General features: G+C 37.5%; 2 protein-coding genes across 5 annotated transcripts; one reads left to right on the forward strand and one right to left on the reverse strand.

The window, feature by feature from the left end:
- Ufsp2 (UFM1 specific peptidase 2) lies at positions 1-22232 on the forward strand. Of its 3 annotated transcripts, XM_074054845.1 has the most exons (13): positions 72-146; positions 678-1544; positions 3184-3262; positions 4294-4477; positions 4560-4626; positions 6942-7099; positions 7451-7643; positions 9577-9723; positions 14956-15120; positions 15702-15826; positions 17681-17757; positions 18647-18771; positions 22075-22232. In XM_074054845.1, exons 3-13 carry the CDS (start codon positions 3199-3201, stop codon positions 22159-22161), a joined length of 1392 nt encoding a protein of 463 aa, XP_073910946.1. In that variant the 5' UTR covers positions 72-146; positions 678-1544; positions 3184-3198; the 3' UTR covers positions 22162-22232. The 3 variants fall into 3 exon arrangements, with proteins under 3 accessions (XP_073910945.1, XP_073910947.1, XP_073910946.1); XM_074054844.1 differs by lacking the exon at positions 678-1544 and having other exon boundaries at positions 1-146; XM_074054846.1 differs by lacking the exons at positions 678-1544; positions 4560-4626; positions 6942-7099 and having other exon boundaries at positions 1-146.
- On the reverse strand, positions 6748-25716 carry Ankrd37 (ankyrin repeat domain 37). Of its 2 annotated transcripts, XR_012441523.1 has the most exons (6): positions 25463-25716; positions 25089-25241; positions 24215-24306; positions 23017-23220; positions 22503-22559; positions 6748-17787 (listed from the first exon to the last, which is right to left on the reverse strand). XR_012441523.1 is itself a non-coding variant. In XM_074054853.1 (5 exons), coding segments are annotated over exons 1-5 (480 nt in total). In that variant the 5' UTR covers positions 25493-25715; the 3' UTR covers positions 22333-22558. The 2 variants fall into 2 exon arrangements, 1 of the variants encoding a protein (XP_073910954.1); XM_074054853.1 differs by lacking the exon at positions 6748-17787 and having other exon boundaries at positions 22333-22559; positions 25463-25715.
- Positions 25717-26657: the final 941 nt, after the last annotated feature.

Below are 26657 nucleotides of genomic sequence, written 5' to 3' on the forward strand. Positions count from 1 at the left end.
ATGCTTCCGAGGCATGCTGGGAGTTGTAGTCAATCCGTCCAAGCCGGCCCCTTTGTCGGCGGTGACGTCACTTCCGCCTTCCCTTCTTCCCCCACCTCCTCCCCGCCAAGCCTGTACGCAAATGTCTACGCCTCGTCGCGGATATGGTAAGTACTTCTGCTTGTCAAAGGCCCCTGGGTTTCCCTTCGGATTTTGGCATGCGCACGAGCACAGCTCCCAACCCCTGAAAGAAGCCGGTCCTGTCTGGGCCACCATGACAGCTGCGAAGTCTGTGGTCAGGGCTGTCCTCCCTTAGTCCTCTCCGCTCACAAGAAAACTGACCCCCACAGAAACGCATCCCAGCCTCAGACGCGCTCCCTGCTCCTCCTCCTTGTATTTTAAAAACGAAGCACTGGCGTTATTTGAAGGGTCTGGAGAAGGAGGACTTGACTGGGAAAGATGCGTGTCACTTTTGTTCAAGTATTCTCTCTTTAGTTTCAATGATGCCGACTCTCCTGTCCCATACCCAGCCAGGTCCTCCTATTCCCATCCTAGAAGCCGGTGTTCTTCAGGGATGCTTTACACCCTGTACTTTCCACCGGTTTTCTATCTCCCGCGAGGACCTTCTGAGTCCCAGATTCACAAATGTGCTAACTGTACCTCCTCTTGATAGCTGACCTGTACTTCAAATTCTGCAGGTTCAGAACTGACTCTCCATTTCCATCTCCACTCACCCTGCACCTGCTCTTCCTCCAAGAATGCCCATCTCTGCAGAGGCAGCACGACCCACCCGTGTTGTGCCTGCAAAACCTGGAAATCACCCAGACACCTTCCTCTTGTCAACTCCTGAACACTTGCTCAATCATCAAGTCCTTTGGATTCCACTTCTAAATGTCTCTGTTGTCACTTTTTGTTCTTGCCACCATCAAATCTAACCATTTGGGGTATTCTCCTTAGTGGTCATGTAAGCAGGCCTTCACCAGGCCGGGCCCCTGCCTGGAATGAGTTTTTATACCTCCAATCCTTGTCCTTCTGCTGCGGGAATGACAAGGGAAACAAAGTCACCGAGACCATTTTTGCAGCAAGCGTAAGCTAGCAGACTCGGGGGAGATAATTTCTCAAAGCCCTGAACCCAGATCTGTGTCAGGGGCTTGGTTAAATACAGAGTTTGCCCCTTATCTCCACCTTACATCCCTCCCCCTTTTAGTAGGTGGTTACAGTTGCCAGAAACTTTGCAAGGCTAGCAGGTGGCTACAGTGTTGTAGAGCTAGCAGAAAGCTGCTTGTAGACTCACAGTGGGGAAACCAAGGTGAATATCAGACACAGTAAATCCCAGGAAAATAGCCAAGCTGGCCCCAACACTTCCTTTAAATGCTGACTCCTACCACTACCTACTTACCCTTCAGATCTCATCTTAAAAATTGGTTCTTCAGAAGTCCATGATGAGTCTAGTGCTTTCACATATGATTTCTAATGGAATCTTCACAACACTGGGAAGTTGCATCTATTTTTCAATTTTACACAAGAAAATAGACTCAAGTGATTAAATTATACAAAATCATACAGTAAGTAGCTGAGTTAAATTTTCCTCTTGCTTGTCTTTTTAACTTCTGTCTTCCATTTCATTAAATATTTTTATTCAAATGGGAACATACAATTTTGTATGATAGTGCTACTCTATTTAAGTGACTTTTTTTGACAGTAATAGAGTTTGAACTCACCTCCAGCCATTTTTGCTTTAGTTTATTCTTCAGATGGGATCTCCAGCTTTTGCTGCCAGCCTCAGACCACAATCCTCCTGCCTCTGCCTCCCTCATAGATGTGATTATAGTGTGGGCTATCACACCTGGCTTAATTGACTGATAGCTATCACAGTGGTTTCCAATTTTTTTGTTTGTTTTTGCTGTGATTAAACAATAGTAGGGTAAATGGATGGCATTGAAACTGAATATGTCCTGAACTTTCTTGTTTTCCTTATAATAAATTCCCAGAAGTAGAATTAGGTCAGAAGGTATAAACTCTCAACAGATTGCAATTTGTAGAATAAATAAAAGCAGGAACTCTTAAAGAAATCTGAACAGGAACTTGCAAAATGAGAAAAACTGTAATGGTACTACTTCATAAGGTTCTGAGGATCAAAATTAATATAAGTTCAATGTCCAGTTATTTAGTACAATGAGTGTTAGTAATTACTCATTTATTTCAGAGTAGTGTAGTGTGATTCTTAAGCCTGTTTGGGATGTACTTTGAGAATCTGATAAAAATCTTTGAAAACTCTCCTTAAATCACTCCCTCTCCTTTTCCCTCCTGTCTGTCTCTGTCTCTCTCTCTCTCTGAGTCTCTCTTTCTGTCTGTCTGTCTGTCTCTCTCTCACACACACACACACACACACCATGATACAGGTCATTTGTTGTATCATCAACTACTCGGGTTAATAATTACTGGTCATTTCCATTTTGCAAGTGCTTTTTCCTTCTGTAAATGGTATGCATTATCTTACAATGTTTACTCTTTCTCTGAAATAACTTTTCCTAACTGTGTGATATTCATAATCATAACCAATCTTTTGCTATTGGCAGTTAGGTTAACATCTATATACCCTAATCTTTGTGTGATTTGCAGATTTTCTTAGACTGTTTCTAAATGCAAAATCACTATTTGCCACCTTGTAAGAAGAGTTCTGCTACTTTATATTCTGTCACTAATTTGTTAGTTTGCTCTCATTGTCTTGCCCACAGGTATCATCATGTTAGGCACAGTGCTCTTGTCACATTCTCAAACTTGTTCTCTGCCACTGTTTTCATGGCATTGCTAAACTCACCAAGATGCTGTTTGGAAACAGCATCTTGATGCAGTGGTTCCCAGCCTTTTTCACCTTAGAATCACTGGCACTGGAGAGAGTAGAGGCAGCTTTTAATATCCCTGTGCTAAGACCCACTTAGACAAATCAATCAGAAGCTCCAGAGGTGCAGTCGAGGTATCGTAATTTTAAGCCCCCTACATTGTTTTGTTATAGAATAAAGGTTGGAAAACCCAAATTTAAAATTTAGGTTTGCTTTATTTCTGTATGAAATAAGGAATTAACTCATAAAATAATTTGAAGACTCAAGCCTAACTAATGCCTTACTAAACTCAAGTAGATTCTAATTTATTTGAGGATGAGTTTGTTTTCTTCATAAGGAATTTTGGTTTTATTTGTTCTAGGTGATTTCAGAAACTATGGATATACTCTTCAGAATAAGAGGAGGCCTTGATCTGGCTTTTCAGCTAGCAACTGCTAATGGTAGGTCTTCCAAAAAATTCTGCCTTTTTATTATAGAATTGATGATAAAGTATACTGAGATTCTCTCCATTTTGCAAATGAAAATGAGTGAGAGATAGGGAAAGTAAGCTAAGATTATACATTTAGTAAGTGGATTAAATGGATTTAAATTTAGACACTGTGTTATAGCACTCTTACCAACCTATGGAACAACTCTGTGCAAATGAGAAAAAAAGACCCCTCTCCTTAAGAAACTTTACTTCCCTCTTGAAGAAAGTTGTCACAATAAATGTAAATATCCTCAATGAGCACAATGTAAGTGATGTACCCAGAATCGCACATTGCAGCCATACAACTATACATAACTGTGTCTCTAGACCTTATTCTTTTAAATACTGAATTATCTTGAAATGGTACCAGAAGTATGTGGGAAAAAATAAACAGGATTTGTATAAAGCAAACTCTAGGATGTCTTCCTGCTCCTGATTTTGGCTGCTGCAAACCCAGATAAAGAATGTTAGAGGAGCAATATCATGACTGATTGAGATTTGTCGCCTTTGCAGTGCCAGTGGGACATCAAGTTCAAATTCCTAAAATGCCTTTTGTTAAGTCTGGAACTGAGGGAAGAATGGCCAAAGTTGGAGCTAGAGAATGTGATGTCACTAAAGGATAATAGTTAATACCTTGGTGATAAATGAAATCATTCATAAAAAGTATGATCCATGGTGTTTGAACCACAGAGAGGCTCAGAAATATAAGGAATGAAAAGAGAAGGAGAATGAAGAGTGACTGCTAATAGGGCAGGATTTTTGAGGGGGTCATGAAAATGTTTTGAAATTACATAGTGATGATTGTAAAATCGGAGAATATACTAAAAGCTATTGAATTATGCACTTTAAAAGAATGAACTTTGTGATCTGTAAATTCTATCTCAATTTTTTAAAAAGATTATTGAAATGGGGAGTGGATATTTGAGAGTCAGTACATTTGGATGTGTTCAACAGAGAAGTTTAAGATTTTTCTTAACTTCTGTTTTTATTCTTTTAATTTAGAAATTGTTATCAAGAAGGCACTAAAACATGTGTTGAGTGACCTGTCGACCAAGCTTTCTTCAGATGCGCTTGTTTTTAGAATTCGCCACAGTTCAGTGTATGTATGGCCTAACAGTGACATAAACACTGTTCCAGGAGAACTAACTGATAGCTCCGCTTGTAAGAACATAATGCGCTTTATTCAGTGAGTATTTTTAAAGGTTTCTAGAAATGCTTTCAAAACATCATTCCATATTTGTAAATGTCTTTGTGTATTAAAAATTTAGATTTGAGCAGGAAGAAGATACAAAACGAAAATTCATGAGAAAGAAAGACAAAAAATTATCAGACTCGGTAAGCAAATCATCTGTCTTCTCTACTGATAAAAATTCTTCAAGATGATCTCATCTAAACCTCTTGTTTTTATGGGTCAGAATACTGAAGTCCAAAGTAGTTGGACTGTTTTACATACCTCAACTTTTATCTTGCTATAATACAGATGTTAGATTTTTTAAGTGTTGTCTTTGCTCCCACAAAAATAAAACAAATTAAAGTAATAAAACAAAATTGAGTACATTTACAAATTATTTAAAAGTAAATGAAAAGATCCATTCTTGAACATGATTAAGGTAACAAATATTAAAGGATTTAATATTTGGGTTTTACTGTTATTTGAACCAATATTACTGAGTACCTACCATGTGCCACAAACTTTGCCAGATGTTAGTGATTAAAAAACTGGATTCGCTTATTTAAGGCATGGAGCTGTACAAAGTTACTATTACTACCATGATTTTTCAGGGTGTTGCAGCAGTAGTTTTTAGGCAGAGAATGGAAGGGGATGAGGTTGGAGAGACCTAACTAAATTTTTTTTTATATTTTTTATAACTAAATCATTAATTGTGGAAACAAAGAGGAGAAACTGAATATGAGAGATTTAGGGGATACAATGGATTATACTTGTAAACTAACTAGATATAGCATAACCAGTTTCTTGCTTGGACAAAGATAGAAATGAGAAAGACATGAGGTCAGATTTGGTCATGCATAAGACACCACTGAGATGTACTGATGAGCTGTTAAATTTACAAATGTGGAGTATAAAAAAAATTGTGGGCTGGAGAGAATGCATTGAACATTATCAAGAGTTGGACCTTGACATTTTGAGGAGTATGTGGCCATTTTGTAGTATGCTCCCCAGTTTGGGTTTGATTTCTGCTTCATTGTTATTAGATTCCTGCATTATTTGCAGGAATATCATAGGAGAGATGTTACATCCTTCTCAGCACACATATTAAAGAGGCAGATGCTATCTGTTCGTGTCATTGGTGATGTTAATATTAATCACCTTCTTAAGGTGGTACCCACTACTTTTTCTGTACTGTAAAGGAACTATATTTTCATTATAATTAGTATCTCATGGAAAGATACTGTAAGACTACATATATATATATCATCAGATTTTAACCACAACTTTTAGCATCCATTGATGAAATTTGCCAGAATCCAATATTGATCTGATTGTTGGAAGATGGTGACTTTTCTAAGTCTATCATTTTCTTCTAAGTTTATTGGATAACATTATACTGTAAAAAAGAGCTTTCCTTTTTTCTTTTTTTATCTTCATGGATTCTTATTTTATGCAGTAGATTGTACATTTCTTGTCATTAGTTATTTTGACACCCACATTTTCCAAGATTTGGCCAACAGAAGCTTCTTCAAGCTGCCACTTGTGTTTTTGAGTACTTCCTACTTTCTTCTATAAGATGTTCCAGGAGCAACATGTCCTTTCCCTTTTCTAACTCAGGAATCAGTCATTCTCCATGAAGCACACACATACACAAATACTGTACATACACATTCATATTCATAACACATTTTCATATTTATCTTAGTAAATCTTATTGATGCCTCAAATTCTACTTCAGCCTTATGGAGCTCCTAACTTCTGCTGGTAGCCTCTATTTTACTAAATTTGTTCAGTGCACAGAAAGTACTTTCAGATGTGTTCCATACACTGTAAAAATGAAGCCTATTAGGTAAAGCTCAATGTTTGTTTACAGTTCTTGATGTATTTAAACCAGGGATATGTAGTTATATTATTTAAAGATTCTTTGGTTTGTGGTTATTTTTAGGTGCTCATTTCATTTTTAAAATATTTTAAACCTATATAAAAGTGGAGAGAATGGACCCAGTGAAACTGCCCTTACCTTTAGTGTTAATCTACACATGGCTAGTGTGATTTCATCTTTACTTTTTACTCACTCTCCCTCTTTCCACAGATTATTTTGAAACAGAAAAGAATTTCTTTTAAGGGTTGGGGATGTAGTTCAGAGGTAGAGCACTTGTCTAAAATGTGTTAAGGCTCTGAGTTCAAACCCTAGCGCCATGCGTACGAACACACACATACAAAAGATTTCAAGAAAGAAATTTCTTTTTAAGAAAAGATTGTGCTTTTAGACAATTTAATGTAGCTTTACTTTTTTTTTTTTTTTTTTTTTTTTGGTGAGACTGGGGTTGAACTCAGGACTTCGAACTTGCAAAGCAGGCACTCTACCACTTGAGCCACACCTCCAGCCCTGTATTGTCTTTTAAAAAGGCCTTTTACTTACCCTTTATGTTTAGTGTTTAATGTTCCCTAAGTTGACTATTACTGTCTATCTATATAGTGTCAAATAGTAAACATAGATCTTATGCTGGAAATGTCAACCTCACTGGCAGCTGTAACCCCTATCATTGAAAGAGAAAGTGGAGGACACCACTATGTAAATATGACCTTACCCGTTGATGCAGTTCTATCTGTTGCTCCAGAAGAGACATGGGGCAAGTAAGTATTTTTATAGTACTACTTCCACATTAAATGAGGATCCTTCCCCAAAGTAATAAGAGTCCATTTTTTAAATATTAAGTAGGTGTATCCAGAGTGGTGGTTTTACTATGTTGTACTCCTTGTTTATTATCAACCTAGTAGTATAGTATAGCCTGCCTAAATCCAAAAGGTTTCCCTTTGTTTACTCTGAGAAAATGTACAGTTTCTTTTACTTTGTATAATTTAGATTTCCTTTAACAAACCCAGTCCAGTCAAGTTTTTTATTATATTGGGGATATATTAGCTCTACACTTTCACTTGGTAACCACTATAACTTTTATTAATGCACTTGTGTGTTTTCTCCCACAGAGTTCGTAAACTTCTGGTGGGTGTGATTCATAACCAACTCACTGATATGGAAAAATGCATTTTGAGATATATGAAAGGAACTTCTATTGTGGTCCCTGAACCATTGCACTTTTTATTGCCAGGGGAAAAGAGTCTTATTACAATTTCATATCCATCAGGAATTCCAGATGGTCAGCTGCAAGCCTACAGGAAGGTAAAACCGGTTCTAATGACCATCAGTACTTTTTTTAACTTTCAAGTTGTTCTGTTTTTCTTTCTTTTCATTATTATTGTTGTACTGCTGGTACACTGTGACATTTATAAAAGTTCTTATAATATATATCATAGTTGAATTCACCTCCTCCATCATTCTCCCTTCCCCCCATTCCTAAAACAATTCCAACACATCTAGTTTTCCCATTTACATACACAAGTACATAATATTTCCACAACTTCACCCTCCTACAACTTTATATTTAATTACATATCTCCAATAAATGGAAATTATTTTGTAATCTGATTTAAAAGTATGGAAGTAGAATATTAGTTTTCAGAGTATTTAATTTCTGTTTTCATGGAACTTCTTTCTTTAGGTATCATTAACAAAAAATGCTGATTTGGCGTAATATGTAACATGTAAAATTTTAATTTAAAATGCTTAATTTGGTTCATATAGTCTATGAATTTTTATATTTTTTCATAGTGAAATATAGAAATGAAATGCTTCTGTGCCTAGTGTAGCTGATGAGTGTTAACAAATTCCTTTTCCCTTCTGTTACTTTCAGATTTTTGAAAAACACAAAGTCACAACTAAGGAAGGAAAGTTAGAATTTACGCTAGTTCTGATTATGATTTATGGTAATACTCTACAATAAGTAGGGTTATTTGGGTATTATTAGAGGAATTTTGGAGAAAATATGTCTAGCATTTAAAGAAATGACAAAATGACTGCTTTTCAGAGTACATCTTTTTGATATGACACCCATCAAACTACACCAGGGAGAAGCTCCCCTAAAAAGGGGCATGGCACTCTCAACTCTCTGCGCTGCTCTGTAGGTGTGAGGTGAATGGATTTGCAGAGGCAACACAGCACGAGCTCATCTATTCAAACCATTAGAATGCATAAGAGACATGTCAACTTTAAAAATTGACTATTACATATTTTTATGAAATTGAGAAAATACCATATTTTAAACATGAATGTATACTTTTGTTTTCATACCACTTTGATTGGTTTTATACCACCAACTTCTTCTCTGCAATTTATTTAATTTGTGGTACTAGAATTTGAACTCAGGGCCTATACCTTAAGCTACTCCACCAGCCCTTTTTTGTAATGGGTTTTTTTAGAGATAGGGCTTCAAAACCTCAGAACTATTTTTCTGGAGCTGGCTTTGAACCATGATCCTCCTGATCTCTGCCTCCTGAGTAGCTAGGATTCTAGCTGTGAGCCACCGGCACCTGGCTCTATTCTGCAATTTAAGCCCTACTCCTTATATTTGTAAGGCACTCTAAGCATGATTTTTCAAATTCTTTGGTATTTTATCATGTTAATTATAATTTCTCACTTATAAGCCTTTTCAAAACCAATCTTTATGTATTTTACTGATAATGTTATAATGAATAAGTTTAAAGTATCACAGTTCTCTCACTCTAACAAGTTATTTTCAATTTCCTGTGTTCCCTTCCAGTTTTTATGTTTATATACATAAAGTTTTGTTTGATTTTAATTTTATTCCCACCTTCCAACCTTAATTAATTAAATGGCATGTGTTTGAAAACTTGTAATCAATATAGTTCATTTTCTGTTTTATAACTTTTTATGGTTAGTCAGTTTGGTTTTATGGGGGGAGGGTATTGGGGACTGAAGTCAAGGCCTCATGCTTGCTAGGCAAGTGCTCTATAACTTGAGCTGCACCCTCATTCTTTTGCTTTTTAGTTTGCTTTTTCAGATAGGGTCTCACACTTTTTCTAGGACTGGCCTTGGGCCATGATCCTCCTATGTCCACCTTCCAAGTAGCTGGAATTACAAGCTATGTCACTGTACCCAGCCCTGTTGTTTAGTCATTTGTTTAGTTTGAATTTATTAGCTAAGAATCTAACTCATTAACTTTTTTTCTTTGTATGTTGATTCTGATTTCTTTTAGGAGTTACATGATGTCTTCAATCTGCCTCATGACAGACCTTATTTCAAAAGGTCTAATGCTTATCATTTTCCAGATGAACCATACAAAGATGGTTACATTAGAAATCCTCATACTTATCTTAATCCACCTAACATAGAGACTGGTATGGTGAGTTTAACTAATTGTCTATGAGAGTTAATTGACCACTAATATCATTAGTTGTTTTTTGTTGAAGAGAAATTTTAAGTATTGTTTAATATGTGTTATTTCTAAAAAATAATATGTCACTTATTTCTTTTAGCAGTCATTGTTTGAGATAGCTTAAACAATGACATTTGTTTAAAAAAGTCAGGAAAAGAGAATGTATACCACATTTCTCTTACTAAAGTTCCATTCCCTGATTTGGACTTATCCCATTTTTTCATCTAAACATGAGAAATCATGCTAACTAAGGGCATAGTCTACCCAAAACATGCTGTAGGACAAGTCTAAATAAGGGACAAGACTTAATTTTCTATACAGCATATGCCTGGTGGCAAGGGATAGACCCTTACTATAAGTAGCTCAGATAAGAGTAAATTGACAGGGTGGAGAAAGGTGTTAAACAAAGGTACATCTAGGACAGTAAGAAAGGACCTCATAGCATCCAAGAGTGAGAGTACTAATACAGCTGGTCCTCTTAGCACCAGAGCAGGCCTGTGACCAGAGCTGTCTCCCTCAGGACCTACATGGGCTCCTTGATGGCATGCCATTGCTTTCTTTGTGTCTGCTTTTATAAGACACCCAGTTTATGGTTATTCATGCTGTAGTCTCTTGAAAGGATTAAGAGAATTGTTTTTTCAGGTGGCAGAGAGGGGATTGGTCTGTTGTTGAACTCAGGGCCTTGTGCTTACAGATGTTCTTTAACAGTTGAGCCATGCCCCGGCCTTGTGTATGCTTTTGATCCTGACTGACCTGTTCCATCTTTTCTCAGCCTCATACCTCTGTACCCTCATTGTTTTAGCTTATGTATAACTTTTCCTGTTCTTCACTAGCTGCTCAGTATATGCTGCATTTCAGCTTTTTCCCTGCTCCTTACTGCCAGGTTTACTCTGAACTTCCAATTTGGATTACCAAAGAAAAATTTGATGGGCCATCTTTTCAGGGCATTTTTTTTAATACCTTCTGAATATCCAGGAACTTTGTAGGGAGATTTTATTGCAGTACTGGGGTTTAAACTCAGGGCCTTATACTTGCTAGGTAGGCATTCTACCACTTGAGCCACTCTGCCAGCCCTTTTTTTTTTCTTTAGTTATTTTTCAAATAGAGGGTTGCTTTTATGCCTGGGCTAGCCTATATACCACAAACCTATTTATGCTTCATGCATAGCTAGGATGACAGGCACACACCACCATGCCCAGCTTTTTATTGTTTGTGATGGGGTCTCACTGTTGCTCAGGCTGGCCTCAAACTATAGTCTTTCTGATCTTTGCCTCCCAGGTAGCCACAATTACAGGTGTTAGCCACCACAATTGGCTTTATAACAAAATCTTAAGAATTAAAAATGACTATATGATATAATACCAACTCTAGAGGAATAAGGGGCTCACCTTTAATCTTGACCATCAGTATGTACTTGAGACAACAACTTCATCCGATTGGATATGGACAGGCCAGCTTTTCCTAGAAAGAACTCTGGCTGATCAGTCACCATTCCATGCACACACGAGTCTTCAGTCAGTGTTGCAGTGAAATGATTTTGCTTATTTTGAGAAGATGAGAGCAAAATTATTCCTTCTTAAAAATCTTACTCCATGAAATCATAGAATAGGGAATATAAAACTTGAGTCTCTAACAAACAATGAAACTCTTGATATATTTTCTAGTAGATTGTAACATAAATGTTTTCTCTCTCAAACTTGTGCATATAGATATTTTATAATACACTCAATGTTGATTCTTAATAGTTTCTCACAAGGAACCTTAATATCCATAAGGTACTAAGTGGATCCTGATTGACTTTTGACAATTTAATGGCTTCCTTCTCTATACTGCAAAGATACAAAAAAGCATTTGTATATTTTTATTATTTAATATTGACCTGTGCATATAACATTTATGTAGACTGCAAAGCATAGGAGTGCCTACCTAATTTAAGAACTAGGACATTACCAATCTGTGTGCTACTTCCTTATCCTCTCCCTCCTCCCCAACATAGTCCCAAGAAGAATTCTTACATAGTCAGCCATCCATACTCCAATACTGTATCTGCAATTTGTGCATCTGTGGATACAATCAAACCCAGATGGAAAATGCTCTGGGAAAAAAATTATCTGTACAGAATATATACAGACTTTGTTCCTTGTCATTATTTCCTAAACATTACAATATAACAACCACCTAGCATTTACATTGTTTTATGTATTATACGTAATCTAGAGATGATTTGAAGTATATGGAAGGATGTGCACAGATTCTATACAAATAGTACTATGCCATTTTATAGTAAGGACTTTGTATCTATAGCAAGTCCGGAAACAGTTTTTGTACATGTACTAAGGAGTGGTACTTATCACCCCCTTCCTCTTTTATTTTTCTGATAGCTCCACTGTATGCACATGTATGTCACCTCAGCAATGTTCACTTGTTGAGTTTTATAAAATTGCATTGCTCTGCACCTTGTCTTCTGCAATTCGCTTTCCACTTGGTATTACATATCTAAGATTACCCATGGTACTTTGTCTCTCTGCACTTCAGTGGTCTTTATTACTGTATGATATTCCTTTGTGCGATTTTTACTGGGTTTTTTGCTATTAGGCAATCCTCTATGAACATTCTCTTACATGTCTCCTGATGTGTACATACAGGCAACTGTTTTGCTATATGTCAACATTTTCTATATGTTTTTTCTTCATTTTTCTGTTTTTCTCTGAGCCATTTCAGAGAAAATTAAGTAAATATCATGCTATTTATCTTTAAAAACCTCGCACAAATCTCCCTTCAATAAGAGATTCCCATTCATTACATAAGCCTGGTTCAGTTGTGACTCATTATTGTCATTTCTTATTCACTGCTGGATTTAATTTTCTGATATTTTGTTAAGGTCTTTGCATGCACGTGATTGATACTACCTTATAATTTTTTTTCTCATACTGTCTTTATTCAATTTTTGTATCAGTGACATATACTGGCTCATTAAATGAGTTGGGGAATGTTCCCTATTTTTTAAGGACTTTTCTTGATCATTCAGTAAAACTAACCTGAAAGAAAAACTAGACTTAGCATTTTCTTTGTGGGAACATTTCTCATAACATTCAGTTTTGTTAATGGTTATAGGACTTTTCCATTTTGTAAATTATATTTACCTGAGTTTTAATACCTCTTAAAATGCTTCTTTTTGATTCTTCATGCTTTTTTTTCTTTAAATTTTTGGTTTTGTTGACCCTATCTATTATAAATTTTGTTTTCTGTTTCATTAATTTTTGAGTTTTACTTTATTGTGTTTCTTCTAATTTCTCTAAATTGAACAGTTAGCTTATTGTTATTCTTTTTTATTTTGTAATTTAGAGCTTTAAATTTCTAGAGAAGCACTGCTTTTACCGTATTCTGTAGTTTTAATTTAAAGGATGTTAGTTATGTTCACTTCTAGGTATTTTTATATTTCTAGTATGATTTTTCTTTAACCCATATATTATTTAGAATCTTAATGAATAAATATATCTAAATTTATTTATTCATTTTTCTTTTCTCTACTGGTTTCTGACTCTTTTGCCTACTGGTAAAATAATTTTTAAAGGCTACTGGCCCTGAAATTTATTAAGTCTTGATATTCCCTATGGATGCTGTAACAGTCACAAACTTAGTGGCTTCAAACTACAAAAATATATTGTCTCACAGTTGTAGGGACTAGAAGTCCAAAGTTAGCACCATTGAGTCGAAATAAAGGTATCCACAGAGCCATAGACGACTGAGGAAAATCCATCCTTTACCTTTCCCACTGCTGGTGGTTGCTAGCATTCCTTGGCTTGTGGCCACATCACTAATCTGTGTCTCTATATATAGTCACTTGCTTTCTCCTCCAGTGTCAAATATCCCTTAGAATCTGTTTTATAAGAGTATGTGTAATTGCATTTTGGACCTGCCTGGATAGTCCAGAATAATCTCCCCATCTTCCTATCTTAAGGTCCTTAACTTGATCACAACTGCAGATATTTCTGGGGGAGAAGAGGTTCTTCATAGAAGGTGCCATTCATAGGTTCAAGGGGATTAGGACATAGGTATCATTCTGGAAAAGCCAATTGTTTTTACCTGCCAAAATGTTGTAACTATAAATTTTCTATCTGTGCTTGAGCAAAATATATATTCCCCAATTGTCTTGTGAGAGTTTTATCTGTGCCCACAATTCTCACCTAATTTTTTTAAAATAATACTGGTTTGTCAAAAAGATATGTACATTGTTAGCATGATACTACAAATAAGAACTTATGATAATATGCTATCATTGAATAACATCCCTTAGCTGAGTCAATGGTAGGTTTACAAAGTTTCAGAAGCATTCTTCCTATGTCCCATTATATGGACTCTTCCTAGGTTTGTTTATACATTCCTTTATTCCTTCCTTTATTATTCAGTCATCATTTATTCAACAACATTTATATCTGCTGCATACCCAGCCTGCTCTGGAAGCTTGGGCTCAGAAATGAATAAGATACTACATGTCCTCAGAAGCTCACATATTAGTGTGTATAGGCAGATCTTTTAAAAATGATAATAGGTTGTATGTGAAATAGTGATAATTGCTTTGAAAAGTAAATGTATAAACATTATATATAAACATACAAAGATGTGTCTATGTATACATGTACCTCTATGTGTCTATATAGATGTATATATGTGTGTGTATATATAGTGTATATATTGATATACATATACACATACATATTTGTAGAACAGAGATGGCAACTGAGGCACAGGGTGGGAGGCGAGAGTGAGGATGTCATTTTTAGGTTGGATGGTCAGGGGGAGAATTCTGATATTTGAACAGTGACCTGATTGAAGAAAAGGTACAAGCTGTAAAATTATTTGGGAAAAGCGTCTTTCCAGCCAAGAGAACCATAAGGCTTTGAGGTCAGATTTGCCCATGATATATTTGGAGCTAAAGCAAATTAAGGAATAGGGAAAAATATAGGATATAAAGTTGGAAAGGAGGCAAGAAGGCAGGTCTTTCTTGGTCTGTTGGTAAGGACTTTGGACCTTTAAGAAAAACTCAAGAGGATATATTATTAAACAATAGTTCTGTGAAGGCATTTTTATAAGGCTCTAAAGTAACAGTCTAGCTCTCAGAACAGTAAACATGATTCAAGTGTATGTATAGAATATGGACTTCTGTCTTAACATTTTACTATATTTCTTTTTACATAGATTTATGTGGTCCAGGGCACATATGGTTATCATCATTACATGCAGGATCGGATCGATGACAATGGCTGGGGCTGTGCTTATCGATCGCTGCAGACTATCTGCTCTTGGTTCAAACATCAGGGATACACAGAGAGGTCCATTCCAACACACAGAGAAATTCAGGAGGTACAGAATGGGCCATTTTAAGTTGGAATTAAATGTACATTTCATTAGCCCTTAATATACCATTAGCAGTGTTACCTCATGGTGGGCACTTTTTTGTTTTGGAGGTTTTTCTACTTTCGTATTTTTGTTGTTGTTGTTCGTTTGTGGTACTGGGGTTAAACTCAGGGCCTTGCACTTGGTAGGCGGGTGCTCTGCCACTTGAGGCACAACACCAGCCTATTTTTCTTTGGTTATTTTTGAGATAGGGTCTCACTTTATGCTCAGCCTAGTCTGCCCCACAGTCCTCCAGTTTGTGCTTCCTTGTATAGCTGGGATGATATGCCTGTGCCACTGTGTCCAGCCATTGGTTGAGATAGGGTGTCATGGGGAGTTTTCTTGCCTGGGCTGGCCTGAAACCACTATCCTCCTAATCTCTTCCTCCCAAGTAGTTAGGATTACAAGCTTGAGCCACTGCGCCCAGTTTATTTCTGTTTTGAAGAAAAAAATATTCTTGTACTGGTATCAGGAAAAATGTCCTAAATGTAACTTTTAATAGTTGTCTTGTGTATGGATTTTTTTTTTATATTTTTAAATATACAAAGGCTCTAGTTGATGCCGGTGACAAACCAGCCTCATTTGTGGGATCACGGCAATGGATTGGATCTATTGAGGTACAGCTGGTACTAAACCAATTGATTGGTATAACTTCAAAAATACTGTTTGTCAGGTAAGGACTCTTCATGAAATCAGAGAAATCATTTCAAAGAGGCAGATTATTATTTTTATTAAAATAATAGAAAAATGGTATCTTTTTTCCTCATTATTTTCACTTCTTCCTCTTTTTCCTTATTTCATTGCTTTATAAATCTCATTTTTAACCCCAAATTTTTGTTTTTTTAAAAAAAGACTTTTGAGTTTAAGAATAAACTGTGATATATACTTGCATTGACTACGCCTAATTTTAGCCTATAGTAGGAAAACTTAGAAATGTTGAATTTGATTGATTTAGAAATTTTGATTGAAGTTATATATAAAAAATCTATAGATTTTTTTAATGCTTAAATATCCAAAAAGTCTTCAAAGAGAAAATCAAATGTTGACCTGTAACTGACCTTTGTTTGCCTCCTGCTCTTTTTCTTCCTAAGATATTTAATAAAGTGTGTTCAAATAATATATTCATTTTACCTTTTCCACAATTCTAATATTAAAATGAAAAAATATGAATGAAATGAGTATCACTTCCTCAGACCATGACTAGCTTACTCCTTTCAGTATAAGATTATGTTTTAGAATATATTTTCCAATGGTAACTATAGCAATAATACCCTTATTGTCCAAGTACTTTAATAGGTCTGATTTCACAATTAGAATTTAGGGTGATTGTGGAAATCAGTGCCAATATGGCAGATTCAGTTGCAGTTCTGTTTATAAAGTAAAAGCTTTTGTACATTAAAACATTATTTATAGTTACCTTTTAAGGCAAGAGTGAAGGTTTAGACTACGTGACACCAGATAGATAGATAGATAGATAGATAGATAGATAGATAGATAGATAGATGATAGTCTTCAATTTAAAATGATTCAACTTACAACTTTTTTAACTTCATAATGGTGCAAAAGCAATACAAATTTAGTAGAAGCTGTACTTTGCATTTTGAATTTGATCTTTTCCTGGCCAGTGATGTGCAGTACAATCCTCACTGGTGATGCTGGCTGTGGCAGCAAGTCCTAGCTCCCTGGTAGTCACTCATCACAAGGGGAAACACAGTAGACTGGTTGCTAATCTGTGGTATTCAGTAGTTAGGTATGCTAAATGCATTTTGGACTTAGGATATTTTCAATTTACAATGGGTTTATTAGGACATAACCTTACTGTAAGTAGAGGAATATATCTCACCAGTCCATTTTTGTCTTTTCAAAAGTAAAAATTACATAGTACATCAAAATACTTCCTAAAATATATATTATAATTGAAGACACTGCAGTTTTCACATTGGCTTCACAGGCATTATATTAGCCCTAGACACTCCTCTATCATATAGATAGGGCAGGTATTATTGGTCTTAAAGATGAGAAAAACACAGACTCCAAAGTCCCATATGAAGAAGAAAAGAACCCAAGGCTTAACCTCATGCATCTTCTGATACTTAAATCTACCCATAAGAGCCCTCCAGGAGTCACAAGGTGACCAGTTTCGGTATTGTCTTAAAAATCCAGAATCTCAGTCTAGAGGTATGGCTTAAGTGGTAGAGCACCTGCCTAGCATGCACGAACCCCTGAGTTCTAACCCCAGTATCACAAACAAACAAAAAATCCAGAGCCTCTTTATACAATTCTAGAATCAGAAAACCAAAATCTTTTTGCGTCATTACTAGCAGTTAGTGGCCTTACATATTTACAGTTTATGTTGCTTTAAATTGCGTCACTTCCATCCTACTTAATTTTTATTTGAACTTAGTTCTTTTTCAATAACAAATCAGAAAGACAACAATGACAAAAAGGCAGAAAACATTGACTCCCCAAACTCATTTGACCCACATGATGGAAGTAGTTTACCTAATGAAAAATGGTTTCTTTCTAGCCAAGGTTCAGAAATGGCATCCCAAGGACGGGAGCTGGCTAATCATTTCCAGAGTGAAGGCACACCAGTAATGATCGGTGAGGTGTTTGGACATCTTGGGCTCTTTGCTAGAGTGGAGAATAAGTAAAACTTGTTAATATAAGAATATAATGTTGCATAAAATAAATCATTTTAAAACATTTTAAATGAACTTTTACACCATACATACTGACCAGTAGATTTTTTTTAATTTCCAAAATCGAGGAGAAGTTTTTAAAAAAAACCTATGATAACCAGAAGTAAAAGCTAAGGGGAAGAAAAACAACTGTATTAAAGAGCAAAAAGTAGTATTAAAAAGAGGTGATGGTCACTTGACAAGCATCTTAAGTCATGGCTCTGTCATTAACTTGGCTGGCTGTGTAACAATGCAAATTACCTCTGTGGGATTTATTTGTAAAATAAGATGATTGAATTAGCTGATCTAAAGATGCATGATTCTGTGAAGAACAAGGCTTGTCCTCGAATGACAGAAGTCAACCTAAGACTAGTACGTAGGAAATGGAGGTTGGCCGATGTCAGCAGCATATCCCAGAGAACCAAATGATTGGCTGGGCTGGACTACTAGAGATACTCGAGCAGGTGCAGCAGGACCAGCTACTGTGAAAGGTACCCCAGTCCTGACTGTTACTATGTTTGGAGGAATTTGGACCCTCTGTGGTCCTTGCTAAGTACACTTTAGGTAATTCTAAGAATGTAACAGTGTAATACAAATTTTACACGATTATAGATAAGATTATATTTTTATGTGTCAAAGATGTGATCTTATCATTTCAAAGTATATTTGCCATCATGATCTTTTACAATATAGGATACTATTTTAATGATGTTTCAGATCAATTAATAGGCAAAATAATCAGTTTTTTAATTTGAATTGAATGAACAGATGAGATTAATTTCTGCCTTCTGTATTTCCTATTTCTTCAATAGGGGGAGGAGTTTTGGCCCACACAATACTAGGAGTTGCATGGAATGAGATTACAGGGCAGATAAAATTTCTGATTCTAGACCCACATTATACAGGTGCTGAAGATCTGCAAGTTATTTTGGAAAAGGTAAGTATTCATTTAATACAAATTTAGACCTAAGGCATAGAACCCAGAAATGAAGGGTAACAATCAGATTGTTAACAGAAAGGTAATAAGCCAGGGTAGTGATCCTCACTGTAAGGAGGTATTCTATGGCTGTCAAGAGTAGGGAGGACAATGGGCTGGTAGAGTGGCTCAGGTGGTAGAGCGTCTGCCTAGCAAGAGTGAAACCCTGAGTTCAAATCCCCAGTACCACAAAGAGCAGGGAGGACAAAAGGAACAAAGTAAATCACAAAAGACAAAATTTAGGTTAAATTTATAAAACTTTCTCAATTATTAAACTTGATAATGGAACACAAAGCTCATGATACATTCCTTTGGAGATTCTAGAGCTTTGCAAAAAGAAATGTATTGAGGTTTATCACGGCCTTGAAATAGGAGAGTGGAATAGAAAAACTTGTAATTTTAGAATTAAACAAAAAATAGCTAATCATCCTAGTCATTAGCTACTTTTAATTAATATAAATATAATCTAATTATATTCTATAAAGGATTTGAAGTTGAGGCAGATTTAAGAGTATTTGTTAATGCTTACAATATCAGCTAAAGGAGGTATAAATTTAAATTAGGCTACTTATTCTCATAAGAAAATTAGTACTGGGTCTTTAGGAGGCAAGTATTGTAAGGCATAATTAACTTGAATTTTAAACAATATTTAAATTCTTTACCAAACATATTAAAATTACAGAGAATGCATATGACCTTTTTATCCTAGTCTTACCAATTACTCTTCATTTTTGTCATGCTGTCACTTAAATCAAGATAATTAGTACCAAAAAAGGTTTCTCTGAACTTGAAGTTGTAGTTTAATTAGGTCATGATTTGTACAGCAGATCTCTTGGAGAATGGGATGGCATAACATTGAAATTCATTGCTGAGGTATTCTCAGAAGTTACAGAGAATGTACCTACATTTTCTTGCTTCAACACTAAGGATAAAATGTCTTAATATGTTTGTTAAAGAGCTCTTGGTGTGTGGGTTAGCTGAACTCTCACATCTTAAGTTACTAAAGTCTTGTTAATGATGAGTAAATACTAACAGGCTATAAGTATTCTTAAATTTTTAAGTGCTTTCTTTTCCCTTTCAAAACATTTGGAATTTTAAGTCTCTGAAAGGTTTTTGACTGGTGTACATTATCTTACTGAATGTAGTAGCATCATTTACTCTTTTTGTAGCAAAGTATTCATTCATCCAACATTTATTAAGTACCCAGTACCTGCCAGTTGCTAGCCTAAGCACTAAGAAAAAGGTCTTTAAGTAGCTCTCAGTCTAGGAGAGGACAGAGGAGAAGAGACCAAAAGGATTCTCAAGAACAAACGCAGTGGTACCTAAGGCAGGTTTACAAAGCTAATGCTGCAAAAAGATCACCTAGAGGAGGCAGTGAAAGGAAAACATGGCCTACTCTTGGAACTGCAGGAGCCCAGTGCTGGCAGTGAGGAGGGCAGCAGGAGGGGCAGGCAGGAGCTAAGTCAGGAAGGGTAGTCATGTGAGCCAGGCAAAGCACAGGGTTTAGAGTTTATCTTAAAGGCTGAGAGAGAGGAGTGGATTCATCAGGGGAATGGCTATAAGTAATACAATTTCTTCTGGCTGCCTGGCTTGAGGGGCTTTGGAGTGGATGGAATATTATCTAGATAGGGTTTCCTGAAGCAGTTAGTAGAGGAAGCCATTGTCCCTGGTTACCTTCTCTGAGAATTGCAGTCTCCTTCTTTGCTAGTTATATTTCTGTAGAAGTTTGCAACACCAGAAACCCTCTTGATCTATTAGTCCATACAAGAAACTAAAAGCCAGGCATAGTAGCACATATCTATAATCCCAGCTACTTAAGGTTGAGGAAGGAAGATGGCAAATTCAAGGACAGCCTGGGCAACTGGTAACTGAGGAAGTATCTCAGTGGTAGAGCACTTGCCTAGCATGCACAAAACCCTAGGTTCAGTCCTCAGTACTGAAAAATAAATGAAGAAACTCTGAAGCCAAGGTGAGACCATCACTAGAACCTTGACCTTGACTGCCACTTGCTTCCAACAGTCCAAGAGATGGCAGGCAAGTCCTGACTCTACCCTGCATGGCTGTTTCTTGTTTAACATTGCCAGCCAATTCATCTCAAAGAGAAGCATGATCCCCCCCATACATATACTTGTTTTGGCACCCTCCCCACTCATATCTCTTTAAAAAAAAAAAAGTCTTTTGGGCTGGTGGAACCACTCAATTGGTGAGAGTGCCTGCATAGCAAGCATGAGGCTCTGAGTTCAAACCCCAGTATTGCAAAAATCAGCAGATTTTAGGACATCAAATTTGTTTATAGAAATAGGCCTAAAAGACAATAATCTAAACTTTATGGTGATTACCTAAGGAGCAGTTGAACAAGTGGAGGGTTTTTTTTTTTTAATTTTGATCTTGCTTGAATTTTTATAATATTTCTTATTTTTGCAACCAAAAACAAAATTGAAAGAACATCTCCAGTCAACCCTCTCTCCTCCACTCTAACAATCAGCTAATATGCAATCTTCCATAGACACTAGGCCCTGCCAGAATGCCCATCGGCTTCAGAGTTGGTTAAAACAGCAAGACTGCTACTTGTCATCTGTATTTTAAGAGTCCTCAGATAGCCTTACAAGTACTTCTCAAAGAAATACTTGAGAATTATGTGACATAGACCAGCCATGAGCTTTTTCTTCTTTAAGACAGTAGATCAATGGCCTTAGAAGAAATGTGATAAGCTTTCATATTCATAAGGAGATTCTGTTTGAAAGTAACTTCTCTGCTGGAGAAAAGGATTAATACTGACATGAAGAATGAACGTGAACTTGGTTATAGCATGAGAAAAATGAAAGAACATAGGATGCAACTCATGGAGCAAGCTCAGGTTTCTCACTACCATATTTCATCCTATCTAAGATGCTACCCAGTATATTTCTACAGTCTTTTATGAACTACTAGGAAAAATAGACTGCCAACTGTGCTATTACAGTTATCAGTTACCAAGCTCTTAATTGTATATCTTAGAACTAATAAAGTATGGTATCTGGACTTACAAGGAAGTTTTTCTATTTTGATGAGTTCTATGATTAAATACTGTAAAGTTAAAAATTTAAAAGTCTGTGCTAAAATGACCCAAAAAGTTACTGTTCTTTCTTCACTTAGAAAACCCTTGAATTATGTAAGTATTTGTGTCTTATTCCAAGGTCCTACTGAGTGAGCTTCATGTTACAATTTCCATCATGTAGTCTTATAACTTTGTAAAGATTTTCCTTTCCCTTCCCCCAAATCCAGGGCTGGTGTGGATGGAAGGGCCTAGACTTTTGGAACAAGGATGCTTACTATAACTTATGTCTTCCTCAGCGACCAAATACTATTTAAATTATCTTGGACTTCAAAACTGTAAAAAAGTGGTATTATAAATCTGTTAATAAAAAATTATTTAAATTACATCCTGGGTATAGTTTAATAGTTTAACTATGATTTTTTTCAAAAGTAATAAATACTTCATGGAAATTTTATCCTTTAAATGACAAAGCATGCACAGAGAGATTTTTTTTTCTTTAGACATTCCTTTAATAACTTAAAAGAGGAAGCACACACAACCAGAATATCATAGGCATGTAAACACATGTATTCATAAATGTTCTCTTCACTCAGAAGAAAGTTTTCCTCCTTCTTGGAAGGAGTTTGAACACATAAGGTAAGCCAAAAGCCTTCACCTGTAGATCTGATAGAATGAAGCCCTTCTTCAAACTTCTTCATAACCAACATGACATCTGTTTTTAAAAAACATGTTAACATTAAAAACTTTTTTTTTAAAGTTTTCCTCCCTAAACTTCTACCATGCAAGACAAATTCTATTCTCCAGAATCTAGCAGAAGTGATTGTAACCAATATCAAATGTTAATGAAAACTAAAAGGTAAATCCCAGCTACTAGGGAGGCATAGGTAAAAGAACTGAAGATTGAAGTCTGGCCAATTGGGAAAAAAAAACAAAACTTGACCCTTTCTGAAAAATAACTAAAGCAAAAAAAATGGCTTGGAGGCATGAGTCAAGAGGTAGAGAACCTGCCTAGCAAGTGTGAGGCCCTGATATCAAATCCCAGTACCACCAAAAATAAATAAATAACAAAAAGATAATACTAGAAATAGGAGTGTTGATATTTTAAACAAAACAAATTCTGTGCTGGAAGAGACTGCTGGGGAAGAAAGAAGCAGCTGTGACTTACTTACCAACACTTCCGCTTCACATTTGTATTATCTACACTTCCAAAACTCCGTTTCTGTCTGAGTACTGGAACACAGTGATCTGTATTGGGTTGTTCACTTGATTTTATTGTCTGTGTACATTTAATTGTTGTAAGAAACTTGGCACATTCTGGAAATCCACATGACCAAGCAAGATCTTCAGCTGTTTGCCCATTCTTATTACATAAACTGAAATTAGACAAAAACTGAGTCAAATAAATATTGATAATTATTCAGTCTTTCTTTTCTGTCTAACAAGAATTTTGGATTCATCTATGTAGAGTACAGCTCAGAAGAGGTATTGGGCTGGGAATACAGCACAATCAAGGATCTTTGTTCAATTCCCAGCATCAAAAAAAAAAAAAAAAAAAAAGGAGGAGATAATGCCAGGGAAAATTCACTTTTGCTCACAACTGTATCCCTAGTGGCTAGCAGATTCAGCACAGAGTAGGCATTCCACTGTATTTGTATTTCATTATTGAATGAATATACAGTATTTGGTGTTCAATACAGTGAATGAGTACCCAAACATAGGCAATGAAAAATTCTATAGAATGAGTCTTCCTTTCAGGTTACAATACTATACATGGAAGTGTCACAATGAAACTTCCTGTAGAGCTATCTTAAACAAACAAAAATGTTTTTTTTTTCAAAAACAGAACAGGAAGGTGAAATAGGTCCTGTCCAGGGCTTGGTTCCAGTGGAAGGGGGGAGGGTATAAGGAAACGGAGTGGGAGGGTGAATGCAGTGGAATTATGCACTCATGTATGTAAATGGAAAAATGAGACCTGCGGAAACTACTCCAGGAATGGGGGAAGGGAGATAAAGGAGAATGATGGAGGGGTGAATTCAACTGTGATATATCGTAAGCCCTTCTTTAAATGTCACAATGTACCCCAGCAAAACAATAACATGATAATAAAAAATGGATCTTCCTAAGCCAAAGCTGAAGTGGAATACTGCCATTGTGAACAGAACTGCACCTCTGGTTGCTCAGAACCCATTTTTCACTTACTCTAGTTGATATTCCTAAATATCACTAAAAGCTTAGGTAAACATTTGAATGATAACACTAAGTTAAAAATTAGGCAAGCATTACTTTTGAAATCACATAGAATTAAGCTTCAATAGGCTGATTAGTCCAACAAAATACAAAATTTGAAGCCACTGATTTTATACTCACTCTATTTGGGCATCGCTGGCTACAAGCAGGCTGAGACATTCCAAGCTTCCAACTTTTGCTGCTTTGTGAAGTGGAGCTTCTCCCAAAATGTCCTTTAGAACAAGACAGCATATTTTAGTGTCTCTCAAAAACACTTCCTGTGAAAGTCAGTGGGTGAGTCTAATACTAGCTATTTGAGGAAGCCAGTTAAAATTCTTGTGTGGACTGAATTTTTCATTCGATTTTTTTTAAGGAGTGTACTAACCAGTACAAATGTTTAATTAATAAAAACGTGCAGACACAGCCATTAAAATTTAAGTGAATGCAAGCCAAATAAAGTTCTACCGAAGTCAAAAGGTACACAACCTTTAATATTCAGTGGAAGATGAAAACTACCATAAAAAAGTCCTGTATAAAGCTATAATGGTTTTCGGCATGCCTCACATGCTATACTGAGACTTGGTAATGTAACAATTACTACTTCTGAAAAACGGGCTGGGCGTGGTGGTACACTTCTGTAATCCCAGTTCCTGGAAGGCTGAGGCAGGAGGATCATCAGTTCTAGGCCAGTCTGGGCTACATAGCAAGACCCTGCCTCAAAGATAGTGAAAGATAGTATGAAATGGAAACGTAAAATAGCATGTCAATACTTTATTATATTATATACTAAAATATTTTGAATAGTGTTACTACAATTAACTTCATGTTTTGCTTTGCTTTATTAATGTGAATACTAAACATTTCTAAATTACGTGTCTTGTGTTTATAGTGGACATTCCTGCTTTAGACGTGTTTGTAACAAGTGAAACTGAGTGTTCTGGCTGCTAGGAAATGTTTGTGTGGATTCGGGGTGGAGGGGAGGGCTGTACACAGCAACAATCAGTTACCTAGTTACCTGTTGGTTGAGGTCAGCACCTGTTTGCAGTTGCCAGAGAAGAAAATAAACGAGGCCACCACCTGCGGCTAAGTGGACAGGCGCCTGCTCGCAGGGATCCGGAGGTGCGTTGACCGAAGCCCCGGTCGCCAGCAGAAGCTTGAGACTGTCCAGCTGCGGGAACACAAAGGATTCAGCGCCTCTCTCCGCTGTCCAGTCCTGATCCCTCTCCGCCGTGACCATCTTCCCCCACTGCAAAACCCTTCCCACTCCGGCCAGGCTGGAATTGGCAGGGCCCGGCGGTCAGTCCACGATCCCCCTCACTAGCGCTCCCGAGCGCATGGACATCTGGAAGGTTCAGCCTGCAGGACAAAAGGAACCCACCCGAGTCTCACCTCCTCCGGGTTGCAGTCAAGCAACAGCATCTCCCGCCTAAAGCAGATGACAAGAGTCCCCGGAGTGTGGAGCTGGGGGGCACTCGCTGCAGACTGGCAGGTAAGAGTGCACAGTCCTGCTCAGTGCGGAGAATTTAAAGATCCGGGACTAGCTGGCCGAACCCTGGCCACCGCGCCCAGCAGCTTAATCCCCACTGCCGGAACTTTCCCAGCCCCGCGGCCACAGCACGTACACAAACACTGACACGTGCTGCCTGGAACCTGAAGCCGCAGGCGGCGAAGGAGGGGGCGGGGGCGTGGCCAGCCAGACGATTGGCCAGCCCGCTTCGGGGCGGAGCCTTAGCCACGGCGGGGAGCTGCAGTACGCATGCGCCTTGAGTGCAGGGAACGGGGAGGGTCAGAGCCCGGATGGTGGAGGTTCTGTCGCAGCCATGAGGCGCGCTCCGTTTGACACGTATCGCGTTGCGTTGCCAAGCCCTTTAATCCTTTGGAGAAGCGGGAGTCGCGGGCGAAGGTTTGGGTTCTGCGTGCACGCACGTAACCAGGAAGAGGGAACCATAAGTGGCTCGGCCGACGCCGCCTTTTGAATGCCATCCCTGCGCGGGAGGAATGGGCTTCCTTCTGCCTCACGTTCAAAGTCGCCCCGGGCGATCGCGTCCCCCAAGCCCAGGAAATTAGGAAGAAAAGCTAGAACAGGGGCGATGGGGGCCGTCAACGTGAACGGAACGGATAGGTCTTCCCCCGGGAACTGTCCTAGGGCGAATCAAGTGACTCATCCATCCGGGCCGGGGCTGGACGTGAGCCCGAGCGCGTAGGGCGAGTCCTGGGCGGCCCGGCCGTCGTCCCGTTAAGACGCTGTGCGATGGCCCAGCGCAGACGTTAGGCGTCAACCCAAGGAATGCCGGCACTTTGCTGGGAAACCTGAAGTTACCCATGTCCTCAGTTCTTGGGAAACTGAGCAGAACAGGACAAGGACAATTAAGACCTCGGCCTCTTCTGGGCAGGGCTGGCTGTAACTCGGGCCACCAGGGGAAAGCAGGCCGGAAAATGGCTCCCTGGGAGCTCTTTGTGCCATTTAGCGTGACTCATTCCTTTCTGTGAAACTTCAGAAACAAGCTGACTTCAAACTGTAGCCACTGACATCGTAGCTAGTGCCTTGACCCTTCCTAAGCAGTCTTTCCAGATGAATCTAAAA

This window comes from Castor canadensis, chromosome 14 (assembly GCF_047511655.1).
Source record: "Castor canadensis chromosome 14, mCasCan1.hap1v2, whole genome shotgun sequence".
Taxonomy (NCBI): domain Eukaryota; kingdom Metazoa; phylum Chordata; class Mammalia; order Rodentia; family Castoridae; genus Castor; species Castor canadensis.